Source organism: Zootoca vivipara, chromosome 6 (genome assembly GCF_963506605.1).
Source record: "Zootoca vivipara chromosome 6, rZooViv1.1, whole genome shotgun sequence".
Taxonomy (NCBI): domain Eukaryota; kingdom Metazoa; phylum Chordata; class Lepidosauria; order Squamata; family Lacertidae; genus Zootoca; species Zootoca vivipara.
This window is the reverse complement of record NC_083281.1, coordinates 88,696,134-88,711,018: the sequence shown is the minus strand read 5'-3', so window position 1 is coordinate 88,711,018 and position 14,885 is coordinate 88,696,134. Positions and strand designations below refer to the sequence as shown.

Genomic DNA, 14,885 nt, shown 5'->3' with positions numbered 1-14,885 from the left:
ATCTGTTCCTTTAAGGCACCTGAAGGCTCCTGAAGACAGGAGAGCAAAACTGGGACTCAGGGCCCCTTGTCAATTACCCAACCACAAAGCCACGCTAAGCCAGTTTTTCTGGACTTAAACATGATCAGCACATTCACCTTAGACCAGGCTACCACAAAGAAGCCAACAGGGCAGCTGTGCTGCCCCCCTTGCCTCTTTCTTCCTCCACAATGGATCCTTGGGCAGGTGGTATTTTTCCTGGCTTAATTAAGTAGATTTCTTCATTGTCATCCTTAGGCTATGTGTCACCATGAGACAAGCCTCAGCTGAACTGGGGAAATGGGGAGACCTGAGGAAGCTGTCTGCAATAATCCAACATCACACTCCATAGCAACCTAGGTTAATGATGTGCATGTTAGCATTTTTGTTTGTTAACTATAATTAGTAAAACTGATTACAAAAGATTACAACAGTGAGGACATTAAATCTGGTGAGGCAGAAGTCTGCAAAGGCCACTAGAAAAAAATAGGACAGCTTAACAAAATATAAACGGAAAGAGCAAGAGCCAATGTGGGGCTGTTTTCCAAAAATAGGCATTTCATGGTAGCAGGGATATGGTGACAGGAAGTTTAAAAGTCAATATTCCACCACTGAATCTGACTTAGTACTCATTCCAAAGACTAACACAATATCTAGATTTCACACATGAATTTTATACACTCATTATTGGTCAATTTGGTCCTTTTTAAAGCACAGCTGTGAAAGAGAGCTTGTGGTTTGCAAAGCTAGGTTCTCCCAAGCTACTGAAAGCAGAACTAAACTGCTGCTGCTTATTTGCTGGCAACAGATTCCAAGGGCTCAAGGCAGAAATTGGCTTAATTAACAACACTGATTAGGAGAAAACCATATTCACAACTGCTGCAACGTGTGTTTAACCAAAAAGAAAGTGTGTGCTAAACGTGGCGGTTGGGATGGGGAGATTCCAGAACCTGCCATTCACATTTTTACAAGTCACTCTTCTTTAGACAAACATCAGCTTTGCTCAAATCTATGCAGCACACAGAATTGGAGGAGGGTGCGTAGACACATGTACAGGTACTATAGGCTCTTGCTAAGCACTATAGGTGTGTTCTTATTGCTCATCTTTGTTCATGCAAACACAGCCCAACCAAGTGAGGTCAACAGCACTGCTGACAATGTGAATGCATATATTCTATTCTATTAAAATCTCTTATCCCCCCCACACTATCCCATGGGCACATAAGCAGGTTAGCAACACACACATTAAAAAAATCCCCAAATAAATTATAGGTATTGCAGTCCTGGAACACCTACAGATACACTGATTTAATGGCATGCACGGAGCAGGGCAATAATCCTATGTTGCCTGTTACCCTTTCCCATTAGCTTGTATATGTCTATAAAAATAGGTAAGGAAGTTGCAAGCACTTTCCTCCATATTTACTGGAGTCCTAGTAATTATCTATGTTAATTTCAAGCAAGTAAGGGCAGCTCCATACCATACATTTAAAGCACATGGCTTTCCCCAAGGAATACCAGGAACCATAGTTTCTTATGGGTACAAAGAACTGTAGCTCTGTATGGTGAAAACGACAGAATTATTTTGAGGAAGTCATGTGCTTTAAATGTATGTTGGATCTGTTTTAAATGTTTGGTGTGGATCTGCCCTAGTTCACAAGAGAAAATTCTATATCACATAAAATTTACACCATTAAGATGATAAATCCACAGGAGTTAGGCATGCTGCAGGTCTGCCAGGCAAAGAATAGTTTACAGTACCTACTTCTTCATTATAAGCTCCATCAAAACATCAAACACTTGTTTCATGTTACAGTTAGTTGCTAAGCAGTTGTTGTCACAGGCATGTTTAGCAAGCGGCTAGTTTTATCACACTGACCGCATTGCGAGAAATGCTGAACATACTGTATAGGAAAAGGCATTACTGTAAAGGAAATGGCACTTCGCCGTCCTCAGAACTGTTCTCCAGGACCGTGTGCATCCCTCTTTCAAATACTATGCTTAGGTTCAATGCCTTCAACATCCAGGGCATGTTTGGTTGACCTAAAAGGGAGGTGCTGCAAAAAAATTGGGCCATTCCATATAGCTCTCCCCCTCTAGCCAGATTAAACACTGCACATTTTCTCAAATCAAGGGATAACTAGCCGGAGGTGGCATGCCTTTGAAAAAACAAGAAAGCCCAGTTCCAAAGAAGTCTTCAGTGGTATTAAATTGAACTGGTTGCAGCTCTAAGCTGCCAGTGCATTTTGGCTTTCACCACAGACACATAAGGAGCACACAGCAGCTCTTCCTGGCATCCATAGAGCTGGGTGGCCAGTGCCAGTTTTCAAGCTGCTGACAGAATTTCAGACTGTGCATCATTCCAGTCTGTCCTCGAAAGAATGGCAGATGACAGCTATTTTCAAATGCAGTATACAACCCACCCACCCTCAAGGATAATCAGTGCACCAGTATAGATTTAAAACACACAAACACACAAACACACACACACACACACCACCTCCCATGAAGCTAAAAGCACAGGCATTTTTTTGCAGGGGGAGGGGAGGCAACAGAGGTGCAAGTATGCAAGACTGAAGTTTTTGATTAGTTTGCCAATGCATCAATTCAGGGTGGGAAAAATGTTGGTTGGTTAGTTTATACGGCACCTTTATCTTCCAATGATCTCATGGTTCTCCTCTCTACTTCATTCTCACAGCAAACCTGTGAGGCAGGTTAGGCTAAGAGATGGTGAGTGGCCCACGGTCACTCAGTGAGCTTTAGGGCTGGGTGGGGATTCAAACCCTGCTCTCCCAGGTCATAGGTGTGCAGATCAAGCACTACAAGACTAAAGGCAAGGCATGAACCTAGCAATTGTTTTGACACGAGACTTCCTGCCACGGAGAACGAGAGTTCGTTTCTGAACATGTCATGGCACCAGTTGGGACTGCTTAAGACTTGCACTGGTATAGGGAGAAGCACATGTGGGCACACAGAGTTCTACCTGACTCTTCAAAGAAGTTTTAAGTTTTAGAAATAAAGTCTGGGCCCCTGAACAATAAAGACTATGTTATGCCCTCCAATTGCTCTTGCAGCAGGCGCAAATAGGTCAGGTCCTGTGTTTTCCCACTGTAACATGAGGCTAAGGAGGGAGGAGCAGGAATCATCAAATGCATCAGCCAAAGACAGCCCAGCTGTCACACAAACCATATCTTCCTAAATGTAAGCCATAGATCACAGTCAGGTTGATGTCACTCAAGTGTCCTAAAGGCCATCTTGGCACAGCCTCATTGGAGATATCCTATTCCCAAAGTGAAGAGAATTCCCTAACATGGGGAAAGTTTGCTAAAAGGGAGATCACCCCACCTACTGGTTTTAGAGATTCTCTTTTGCTTTCCTTCAAAAATTGTGTTTCTTCAGACCGATGGTGAAACCAAAGACCGTTACCACTTGTGGGGCTGCACTTGCTCAAGGCTGCTGTCCACAGACCACAATGAAAGTCTCAGGGTACCACAACACATGTCAGAACAGCTTCTATTGCTTTGGAAAATGTTTCACAAGTGAATCAACTTGCAACCTTATATGGTTGTATTGAACATTAGTCCTACTAAGAGCAGACCCATGGAAATTAATGGACATGACCAACTTACTAGGTTTAATTTTCAAATGTTTTATACTCAGCACTTTTGCTTTTTAAAAAACGTTTCCCTTTCTGCAAAATATAACATAGCTTGCCACCATTAAGGCAACATACTTCCTATATCTGTGGTTTGACAGAAGCAAGGCCCCCCATGACCTCTGCACAGTGTTCAAAACTCCCATTGTTCTAGGCACATTTTGTGACAGGCAATTTCATTAGGGCAAGCAGTTTCTGAGCTCTGGGCACAGTAGTGTGCCTAAGATTTCAGTTTAAAACTGCAGAGTGGAAGGAAAGGAGGACCTTTTTCCTTCCTTCCCACTTCCAGCTACTCTTTGAAGACTGGAGAAGAGTCCCTCTGAAGAATATTAGGGGGGTCGACAGGGGAAGGACTAAACCATGTGAAAAATGAACATAATATTTCATATCTCAGTTTCTAACACTGCCTCTGCATAGTTCTAACTCGGAGCTAGTACCATGGGAGCAATTATGCAGGAGTCAAATTGCAATAACTTCCCCATATAAGCCAAGAGATTGGTGGCAGTATGTCAAGACTAGTCCTGACCCAATACCAGACACTGAGTGCTGTCCTTGAAGGACAAACCAGATTTCCCATAAGCCAAGGCCCTTGAGGATCAGGCAGTGTCCCCCAGAATCAATGTTGAGGATCAATGGGGAAGGAGGGAGCCCCGCTCCCTGCATCTGCTGGCACCAAAGTGCCAGTTCTGAGCCAGACTGACAACAGAGCATACTCTGTGGACCCAAAGTCCACAGAGCCTCATGAGTCAAGGGCATCCTCATGAGCAAGTAATCCCTGAAACTCCTTCACCACCAGTAACTGTGGTTAAGGTGTGGTCTAGGAGGTCTGAGCACACAAAGTCTGCCTCTTGAGCAAGTTGCTAGTAACTTCCCATATCACTGGTTCCTTGTTTCCCAGCCTCATCTTCCCTCCTTGTTGAGCTGCACTTTGCCTGGACTCCCTGAGGTATTGACCTCGGACTGCTGCCTGGCGTTGCCTCTGCATCATGCTTTGCACCTGAACTGATTCCAGGTGTCTGACCCTGGTTTGTTTGGACTGGACTGCACCTTCAACCTTGTTTTCCTTGGCGAGTGTTGCTGTAAGAGGCTTACAGCTCCAGGAACTGGGACCCAAACTCACTGAAGAACAACATAGTAGGGGTGGGGGGTGGGGGAAGAGAATGAAATAAATTCCTTGCATCAGATTATAAGGAACATATGATCATGTTAGTTTTCCATACCACTTTTTAAGAGCCAAGGCAATATATAGCAAAATATAAACCAACAACCATTAATAAAATAGGGTACCCATCCTTTAATGCACGAGGAGAAATGCCTTGATCTCAAGAACAACTCAATTTTACAAGTGTTGTTTTATTAATGTTTATTCTATGCATTTATTATTGCAACTCATCGTGGAGTCTTACGACAAAGGGTGGAATATTAGTTTTAAAAATAAATTAAAGAAACATTTCAAGAAGTGCTCTGGGAATGTGTGTGTATAGGTCAGTGGTATGGATCCAGCCACTGGGGCCTCCCTATCCAGCCCCCCGTGTCCCCTTTTCACCCCCACCACAATTAAGCTTGGGGGGGGATCTGTCTAGTGGCTCAAACAGAATGTTTTCCCAAGAGTAGTTGTTGGGGTTTCTTCTAGGGGGAGGGATGGAGAACTGGGTAATCTTCATGGAGAATGCAGCTAAAGAAAGGTCAAGCCTGCCAGCTGTAATCTCCAGGAAGATCACATAATTGGGCTCCCATAAAGGCTCGAATGCTGTTTCCAAGCCTAACTGTTAAGCAGGGAGAGTGAATGTGTAAGTTGCATGTCTGTGCTCAGTATCTCTACCTACTTTTGTCTTTACCATGCCCACTGTTGGCATTTTCCCCGCTCAAAGATTAACCAAGGAAGTATGCAACCTCCATGCTAGGCTGGCGTCTTATCTGTCATACACACTATCCAACAGGGATCTAAGTAAGACAGTCTACAAGTACTACGGTAGTCACGCTTCCAGTTTCAGGATAGTTTGATGCACCAAAACATGATGCAAAACTAGCTTACGGTAAGTAGAGGCCACAGTGGGACATACATGCACATATGACATTAGTAATGACTGGCCTACACCACTGCCCTTCAGCATCTCAAGTAAACAGACACACAACCCTTTCTTTATCTATTCATTTTTAAGAATGAAGCCAACAGGTCATTAATGCATGTAATTAGCATTCACCAAGTTTAGTCGCACTGGGTGAGAGTATGACCACTACTCCCCTCCCACGCCAAAAGCACAAAAATGTTTGTGGAATAAGAACATTTACTTCTACAGTTCAAAGACTTCAGGATTTGCGACAAGGAACCCATAAGCCCATCTTGCAACACAAGTGACCTTTGTCTAAAAGCTTTACTGCATACAACCAACCGCAACACAGATATTATGAACTCAGCATCATATTTCTTGCCCCTGGAAGAATTTCAGCCTTCCTAGAAGTTTTACATCTGGCAGACAAGGAGATAGTTTACAGCTAGAGATTATAATGATTGCCTTCTCTCTCAGCTCATTTAATTACCTCCTTATCAGACATGTCCAGTTTCACAAAAGTCAGCTAAGATTCCTGGAGCTCACTTGGGTTAATTAGAAATTTGTAGAATACAAAAGGCTGAAATCCTAGCACAATTACTAGGAATCAAGTCCCATTTAATGCAGTGGGGCTTGCTTCTGCGTAATCAGTTTTGGGATCAGAATTCAAGGCTGACTTTGGGAAGGTTATGTGCTTCAGTGCGTACCTTTCTCAAATAGCCAAGCCACTTGCAAAACAGGGAGCAGATCACATTGCGGAATGTCAGACATGGTATCGCTTTTATGGTATCGTCACTATTTAGAAGCAGGCTCTAGAACAAGAAACAAAGCAGCTATGTGGGAAGTTTAAGGAAAATACAGCCCGGTAAATTTCACCCATTGACACAAACTTTCTAGAGGTTTGGCTGCTTTGTGGCTTTTATGTGTTTTGAAATGTTATTTATAGAACACTGTCATAGAATGCAAAGAACTGCTCCCCAAAGGAAATTTCAATGCTGTCCCCACTTTACGGGCATGAGGCTTGCTCAAGGCTATCCAAAAATCCATGGCTGAATCAGACGATGTGAGCATGCCCCTCCTGTTCAAACACTCATTTCATGTCCAGTGGGCTGGCAGGAAGGAAGCATCCAAGGATTTCTCCGGGGAACGCACCAGCAGCCTCAAGCTGTTTAACAAGCATGTAGATCTGAGGAATCCTACACATCATGAAGTGGCAGAGAGCAGAACAGTTCTGTCAGCCATAGCACAGCAATGATCCAACACCTACCTAGAACCTAGAGCACTCTGCTCCTCTTCATTCAAAAGATAACAATGAGGGTGTGGGTAGAATTCAAAACACAACAGCATTAAGGCAGCAAACCAAACTTTGCCAATATCAATTGTAGTTATTCTCATGGGGATCTCTGTCTGTCTTCAGAAGGAAAGCCTACTTTCTCTGCTACATCCTTCCCAATGACTCATTCCCTCTCTGCACCAAATCCTCCTTCTGTGAAGTCACTTGCAAAACAGGGTACACAACACCACACAGCTGCATATTTAAAAGAAGGTGGTAGTTTACTTAGGGAGCCATGTAAAAGATCCAGATCCACCCTTCTCAATCCGTATAGCCATGGAAGCGTGTTTAGGCTGTCATTAGTCATGCAGAGGCAGAACAGTGCACAGAAAGACTAGACAGCTAGCATCCAGCTGTACATACTCCTGTTTGTGGAGGATGAAAATGCCAGAGGGCATGCAGCTTGCGCTGTGTATGTGCATTAGTGCAAAGGTAGACAACATGGTGCCCTCCAAATGTTGTGGACTCCAACTCCTATCAGCACCCTCGCCCCCCTCTCCGCCAGCATGTCATGGATGATGGGAGCTATGATCCAAGAGCAACTGAAGGGCACCACATTGGTAGAAAGGAGGAGGGAGCAGTATGCGACTTGAAGTCACCAAAAAGAAAATAAAGAATGTACAGGAAAAGGCCTAAAGGAAAAACAGGTCTTAAAGGATACCAAACTGGTGTTTTTCTCCCACAATAAGACTCGGGGCCTAAAAAGGGTAAACTGAAATGGGAAACCTCAAAGGTCACTTTTCCTGCATCTTGTGAACGTGAAGCAGCACAAGCTCTTGAGAAGCACTCATTATGTTTGTGACGCCCATCTTTTAACTGTCACCATTTTATTAATGGACTAAACACACACATTATCTTATGTACTTAAAGCAGAAGTAGTTGAGAGCAAAGGTTCTTATTTTTCTCCTCAAGTTAATCATGGAGAAATGTGGACATTTGGCATTTGTGCAGAGGGAAAATGTTACTATATTTAGCCTCCTTCTCTTTGCAGGCTGCCATGCTTCTGTTTCAGCAGTGGGAAATTGCTTCAGTACTTCAATGACTGAAATGATTTGGATGCATTTACACTAGCGAAACACTTTCAGTTACAACTAATCAACTCCTCGGGCCCCGAACAAAAACCCTGAAAAGAAGAGGTACCCTAGCAGTTTCAGATGCCGTTTTAAATAAGACGTATAATCTGTATGCACCATCTTAAAGAGACTTTTAAAAAATAGAATATCTGTATTTCCAGATAATCCAGATATTTCACCCTCACCTCCACCATACCTGTCACATAGTCTCCTTACCAGCAGTCATGTTTTAGACTTTAAGCTCTTTGGAGCAATAGACCTGTTTTTCCTTCTAAAACTCTGTAAACTGCTGTGTACATAAAGGGCACTGTATGAATAAGAATAATAAAATAGTATCTTTGACACAAACAAAACCTCAGGGCAGTTTTCCCAAAAAGGATCACAAGAACTGTCAAAATTACAGGTAAAACATTATTCGGATATTATAGTAACAGCCCCCAAATATACAAAACCACACATTTACACAAACTAATAAAAATGATAGGGACACAGGTGGCACTGTGGGTTAAACCACAGAGTCTAGGGCTTGCCGATCAGAAGGTCGGCAGTTCGAATCCCCACGACGGGGTGAGCTCCCGTTGCTCGGTCCCAGCTCCTGCCAACCTAGCAGTTCGAAAGCACGTCAAAGTGCAAGTAGATCAATAGGTACCGCTACAGCGGGAAGGTAAACGGCGTTTCCATGTGCTGCTCTGGTTTGCCAGAAGCGGCTTTGTCATGCTGGCCACCTGACCTGGAAGCCGTACGTCGGCTCCCTCGGCCAATAACGCGAGATGAGTGCCGCAACCCCAGAGTCGGTCATGACTGGACCTAATGGTCAGGGGTCCCTTTCATAAAAATGATATGTATCCAAATTCATTTTACAGAATTCAAAAGCTTACAACTTTATGACATTTTGCTTGGTCCTAATAAAAGCATTATGGAAAAGGAAGTTTACTTGAGACTTCCAAGCCTCTCTCCTCAATTCCCTTTACTGTATAAGGTTTTAGAGTTAGGAGTCCCGTTCAGAAACACTTCCCCCCCTTTAATGAGTCATTCCTAAATGTACTTTTTTTAGAGTACATTTTTTTTTAGAACCCTGGAATGAACAACTTGAATGTTTTCTTCTGAAATGAGAATGTATCACCAGTACCAACTAGAAAGACTACATTTCACACTGGTGTGCTGCTAACCTTTTTTTACCTTTTGCTGCTAACAGAGGCTAGAATTTGGCTATGCCTGCCATTTATGTCCAGCAATACATCAGGTAGTTTTTTTTTGCCTCTGCAGCTAAAGGATGATAATTACTGCTTGCTCAGACTCTGCATATTCTTTGTCCTATTTTCAGACTGGGGGGGATGGGTGGGAAATTTGCACAGCCCAGCTAAATAAAAAAAGGCTCTTTTCCCTCTGAACTAAAAGAGGTCTCCTCTCCGGTAATTAAACCTTACTCATTCTATAGGCAACCACTATCAGCAGCCTTTCAAATATATATGCACAACACAGCTATCCTCCAGCACACTGATCCTCAACTGGCAGGTCGGGACTCACTAGTGGGTCGCAGCCTGACCCAAGGTGGGTCATAAAAGGAGCACTACCATCATGCAAATTATGGTAAAAGGAAAATAAATGGGTCCCCAATTGCATGTTTGGGTTAAAAGTGGGTCCTGGGCCTGAAAGGGTTGACAATACCTGCACAAGACAGCAAGGCAGTTATTGTGCAACTGGGCTCTGCCCTTCCCCCACACACGCCAGGGACATACAAAGGAAGGGCTGCTCTATTGTCAGTGTACAGTACTCACAATGGCCTCCTCCTGCCAACCGAAACTCAATTCAACAGATATCTGATAGTGAAAGGATTCAGTAATCCAAGTAGCTAGAAGCAGATGGAAAACACTTTTGCATATTTGGCCATATCAATTCTGGAATGTGTACCTCAGTATTTACCAACTCCCACCCACCCCCAATTCCAAATTCAACAGCCACATAAATCTGATTCTGAAATCTAAACACATACACAAAATTTCAAGACCTATATTTAAACTGATGGCACATTCAGAAAAATGAAAGAAAGAGCCACTTAATTCAGATCCTTCCATTTTTCTGAACCATCACTAAGCAACAGCACCATGGCAACTTTATCCAGCATTAAAAATGCTCTGTGAAAACAGGGTGAAGACAACACTGAAAAGTCAGATTTAATTCTCACTGGAGGAATCCTTTGGAAATCTTGGTTCATAAACCCATCATGTCTTTTTTTAAAAATCACCACTCCAAAATCTAGTCTATCACTACCCTGCAACAAGCATTATTTAAAAAAACCAGACAGGTCTAGCTGTACAACATCATTTTAAGCTCTGGTTATCTGTATTTCCAGTGTAAGGCATAATAAATAATAGGGCATTTGACCATTTCTTAATAAGAAATAAGGCAGCTGCTTCAGTTTTATGTAACAGCTACCAGGATCTGACTGGCTGGATTATGCCCCTCTTATACCTAGATTTTAATTCATTCAGATTAATTTCTTAATCCTTTGTCTGCTATTCTGTGTTTCATGCCACTTGCCACAAGGTTATTCTTACAGATTTGGCCCTTTACAAAACCTGGGAAAATGGTTTGCAAGGAGGGGATGTCCCTCGTGACCACAAATGCTGCAGCAGCAACTGCTCTTTTCTGCGAAATATTTTCCCTCTGCATGTTTTGGAGGAAGCTCCGCAGCTCAGGCAACTGTAACAAGGGAGCTGGAGAAATTCTCTCCTTACGCTGCTCTCCTAGCACTCCCCCACCTCCCTGTGTGCAGCCCGAGATCAGCTCTGTTCTTCCCTACATAAACTGGGCCGCCATTTTAGAAAGCCAAAGCACTGCACCAGTCACCACTACAGAAAGGGAGTCCTTTCCCTGAACATTTCCTCCCTCCCAACCTATGGAAGAAGAACAGCGGAGAAGGCAGGAAAATGTCTCTAAAAACAGGCGGCGCTGCTAAAGAACAAGTCAAGCTACATGCTGCTGGTCACAGCAAATGCTGCAACACACAGTTTGCCTGGATGTGTCTCTTCCTCTCTCAGCCATAGAAACCAACACTAAGAAACAAGCAACGTATAGGGAAACCAAGCAGAAATAAAAGGAACCATTGTTCCCATGCATGTTGCATTTTGCATAGCGGAGCACTGTTAAAACCTTTCCCCTCCCTCACCCCCAAGACAAAATCAAATGAAAAATTAATGACTGAAGCAAAAACAAATACCATTTTATCGGACATATTACCACTGGTCTTCCTCCCCACACCCAAAACTGCAATACTGGTGAGGAGGGAGATAAATGATCTGCTTTGGAAGTTGCAAAATGAGTTAACTTTGACAAATTCGGAATATACGTAAAACACTGATGATCAAGCAACAGCCAAGTAACTAGAGAGCTTCCCTTTAGTAAAGCAGGGCAGAGTTCTACTCTCCTTTCTCCCCCTACTACACCAGCCAAGCTTGTTCCCCATGAGGTAGCGACCAAGTCTATTTTTCCCATGGTGACTCATTAGGTTCACTCCATAATTTTCCTACTCTAAACATTAGCAAGGAAATTTACAAGCCCTTTCAGAGGCTCAAACTGGAAACTATTTTAGCTGACCAAAACACTTGTCTAGAATTCTACCTATCAGTTTCCTTCCACAATGCCATTAACAGGCTTCCACTGTAACAGCAGAAGTGAGTTGCAAACATGGTACTTACTCCTGCAATCATACATAACCTAGGATCCATCCACTACTAAGACGGCGCTCTCTCTCACTCTCTCTCTCTCTCACACACACACACATGTTGGTGCTATTAAGTGAATAATTATTAAGCCAAATATGACCTGTTGCTAGATGAATAGGAGGCGAGGAAATATTATTTTTGTTTGAATGGGCCTAAGGCAGCAAGAAAAATATTGAAAGTAACAATACCAATCTGGTCTTCAGAATTAGCCATGGCAGAAAACTGTTCCATCGCAAAGGAAACCAAAGGAAGCTGGGTTCAAGGAGGATTTCAGCTTCCATTCCCTCAAAGTTGTGCTTGAATTGCCAGGTCCCAAACATTTCATTCATAAATTGTTTCAAGAGGCAAGCAAGAAAAATCAATAAATAAATAAACAAATCAGACTGACACTTGTGCACCCCTGAAAACAGCAATAGTTTATCCATGTTGTGTTTATAATACACTGAAAAGCCCAAAAAACAAACCAAGAAACAAAAACCCTCAGTTTCATCAGTGGATAGTGCTGGCACAAAAATATGGAAAAGAGAAATTAGCAGGCCTCTTCAGGTAAAAGTTGTTTCAATTCCAGGATGCCCTTAGAAAAATCCAATCCACAATGCTGATGGCACTTGGCAGTATCCTTCTTCCTCAGACTCTGGAGTTTCTTTTCAGAAGTTCCTTCCTTTAGTGTGTCAAAGATTCCAAGTGCAGGAGGGGATCCTTAATCCCAGCCCCCCTGAACTTCCTTCTCTCTTAGATCCAAGGTATTCCAATTCTACCAGATCCATAGGGGCAAGCAAAAGCAGCAGCTGCTATAATACTCAACACAGGTTTTCCCAGGCACATCTGCCTTCTGTGGCTTGGCTTGTGAAAGGGCTCGCTCATCAGGCATTCAACTCCAGGTCCAATCTTAGGTTTTCCCTTCCACATGGACAACCATGAAACTCCCTTCCCTTCCTAACACATCCTGATTTATATCCATGCCTCCACAGGCACCCCCTCCCAAACTAGGGGTATTTGATCTCTCTTTCCCTCCCCCCCTCCCACCTTCTCTTCTGCTTTCACACAACTCCAAGAGGAAAAGGTTCTCCCCTCACTACTGGAAGTGGCATCTTATGTATGTGTTGTGGGGTTAGAGTAGTCACCTTCCTCATTCTTCTCTTGACATCTTGAAGATTCCTCATAGTTGCCATGTCCCTGGGGATGGTACTCCTTCCCTCATTTTGCTAACCTCTCTCCCTCCATGATGTGAAATGGCAGATGCAGCTACCCTACTCTTCCTCCCACCCCACCCCCCAGTTATTTGCTTATGCTCTCCTGAAACCAACAACCCTTCATTATCTGGAGGAGTCACTGTTCCCTGCCTTCACCTCCCAAAGCACTCTCAGAAGCAACTGCCCTTGTTATAACTTAGGTCTTGCCTCAGTTTCCTATTTTCCCCACACACACTTCCTTAAATCTGGAATTTCCTTCTTCCACTTTTATCTAGGGGCTGAGCTCATAGTCTAGACTCTTCCCTTCACTCAGCCTCTCTTGCCTTTCAAACGTTAAGGTTTTTTCCTTTCCCACCAGTGCGTCTCTCTTCCCTTATTTATACAGAGAATTGGGGGGGGGGTCGTCTAATATAATGACTCGTGGTTGTAAACCCACCCACCTCTCTCTCCCTACCTGCTTACCTAGGTAAACCCATCGGGACTAAATGTAATGTAAACCGCCCTGTGGCCTTCGGATGAAGGGCAGTATATAAATGTAACAAATAAATAAAATACACTCTGCCTCTCTCCCGTTGGTTGAAATGATGAGGGGAGCGGGAAGATTCCCTACACGCACCCTTTCCTCCTACATTGGACTGAAGCGGGGAATCACTTTCCCTCTCCTTTTGCCTCCCCCACCCCCCTTCTATTTACCCCATGCTCTCCCCCCACTTCTTCCCCCTGCCCTTTCGGGGATGTCCTTCTGACTCCACCACCAGCCCCTCCCTCCCTTCCTCTCCCTCTCCTCCACTCACCGCTTGAAGTGCTCGATGATCTTCTCCTCGCGGACGTTCTCCGGCAAGTTGCCCACCCAGAGGTGCCTGGTCTCCCGGACCATGCTGCTGCCAGGCGATGGGGGCTCCTCCGCGGCGGGCGTTGCTCTCGCCGCCGCCCTCCGCTCGGTTCGCCTCAGCACCGCGAGCTGGGGAAGAAGCAGAAGCAGCTGCAGCCTCCTCTTCTTCCCGCCGCCGCCGCTCTTCGCCGCCGCCGCACTCGGCCTGTGCCTGCCGCCGCTGCTCCTCTTTCGCCGCCGCCGCCTCCTCCCTCCGCGGCGCCGGTGGGGGGCACCATCCCACCGGGCCCTCCCGACACCCGCCGCCTCCTGCTGCTGCTGCTTCTCCTCGCGGCTATCGCTGGTGGTGGGACCGCCGCCGCCGCTCCTCCTCCTCCCTCCGCGGCGCTTCTTCCCAATTTCTCCTCAGTAGCAGTAGCAGCAGCAGCAGCAGCAGCCCCCGCGGCGTCCCCCGCTCGCTCCGTTCACTCGCTTGCTCGCTGTCTCACCCCCCAACCTCCGCGCGCGCGCATGCGCCCTCGGCCGCCGGCCGCCACCAACCCGGGTCCTCGCGCTTCAAGGCTCGCTCCTCATTGGGCGGCTGGGCGCGCGGCGAACCAGCGCGTGCGCGTGCGTGTGTAAGGAAGAGAAAAGGTGCTTGTGTGAGAGAGAGGGAGGAAAAAGGAGGAAGCGCGCGCATGCGTTCTCGTGTACGGTATGTGCGAGGAGGAGGGGGCCCGTGCGCTGCGAGCTTTCGAAGGCCGGGAAGGAGTAACTAGGTGGGGTGGGGGAGGGGTGAGAGAATCCCGCTGTCCCCAATACGCCTTCTCCGCGGGAAGCGCGCAGGCGCACAAACACTCGCCTCCCCGCTTCGCTCGCGGTCTCAGGCTCTCAGGCTGTTGCGCATGCGTCCTCGAGGCTGGGGCGCTGGTGTTGTCTTCCCCTACGAGAGCCTCTGTGAGAAGTAGAAAGACCTCAAGGGAGGAGGAAGCCTCCTCGTTCGCTCCTCGCCTGCGCCATCAGTAA

General features: G+C 45.3%; 1 protein-coding gene across 5 annotated transcripts in view; it reads right to left on the bottom strand.

Annotated features, from left to right (window-relative positions):
* SPEN (spen family transcriptional repressor) overlaps positions 1-14,370 on the bottom strand; it is a 71,680-nt gene extending 57,310 nt beyond the window's left edge. For 4 of the 5 annotated variants that reach the window (XM_035120376.2, XM_035120377.2, XM_035120379.2 and 1 more), the window contains exon 1: positions 13,843-14,370. In XM_035120376.2, coding sequence (XP_034976267.2) covers positions 13,843-13,925 — 83 coding nt within the window. In that variant the 5' untranslated portion in view covers positions 13,926-14,370. Of the gene's footprint in view, positions 1-12,043; positions 13,731-13,842 lie in introns of those variants that run through there. The other variant, XM_035120378.2, reaches the window with a different exon arrangement.
* Between the last annotated feature and the right edge of the window lie 515 nt (positions 14,371-14,885).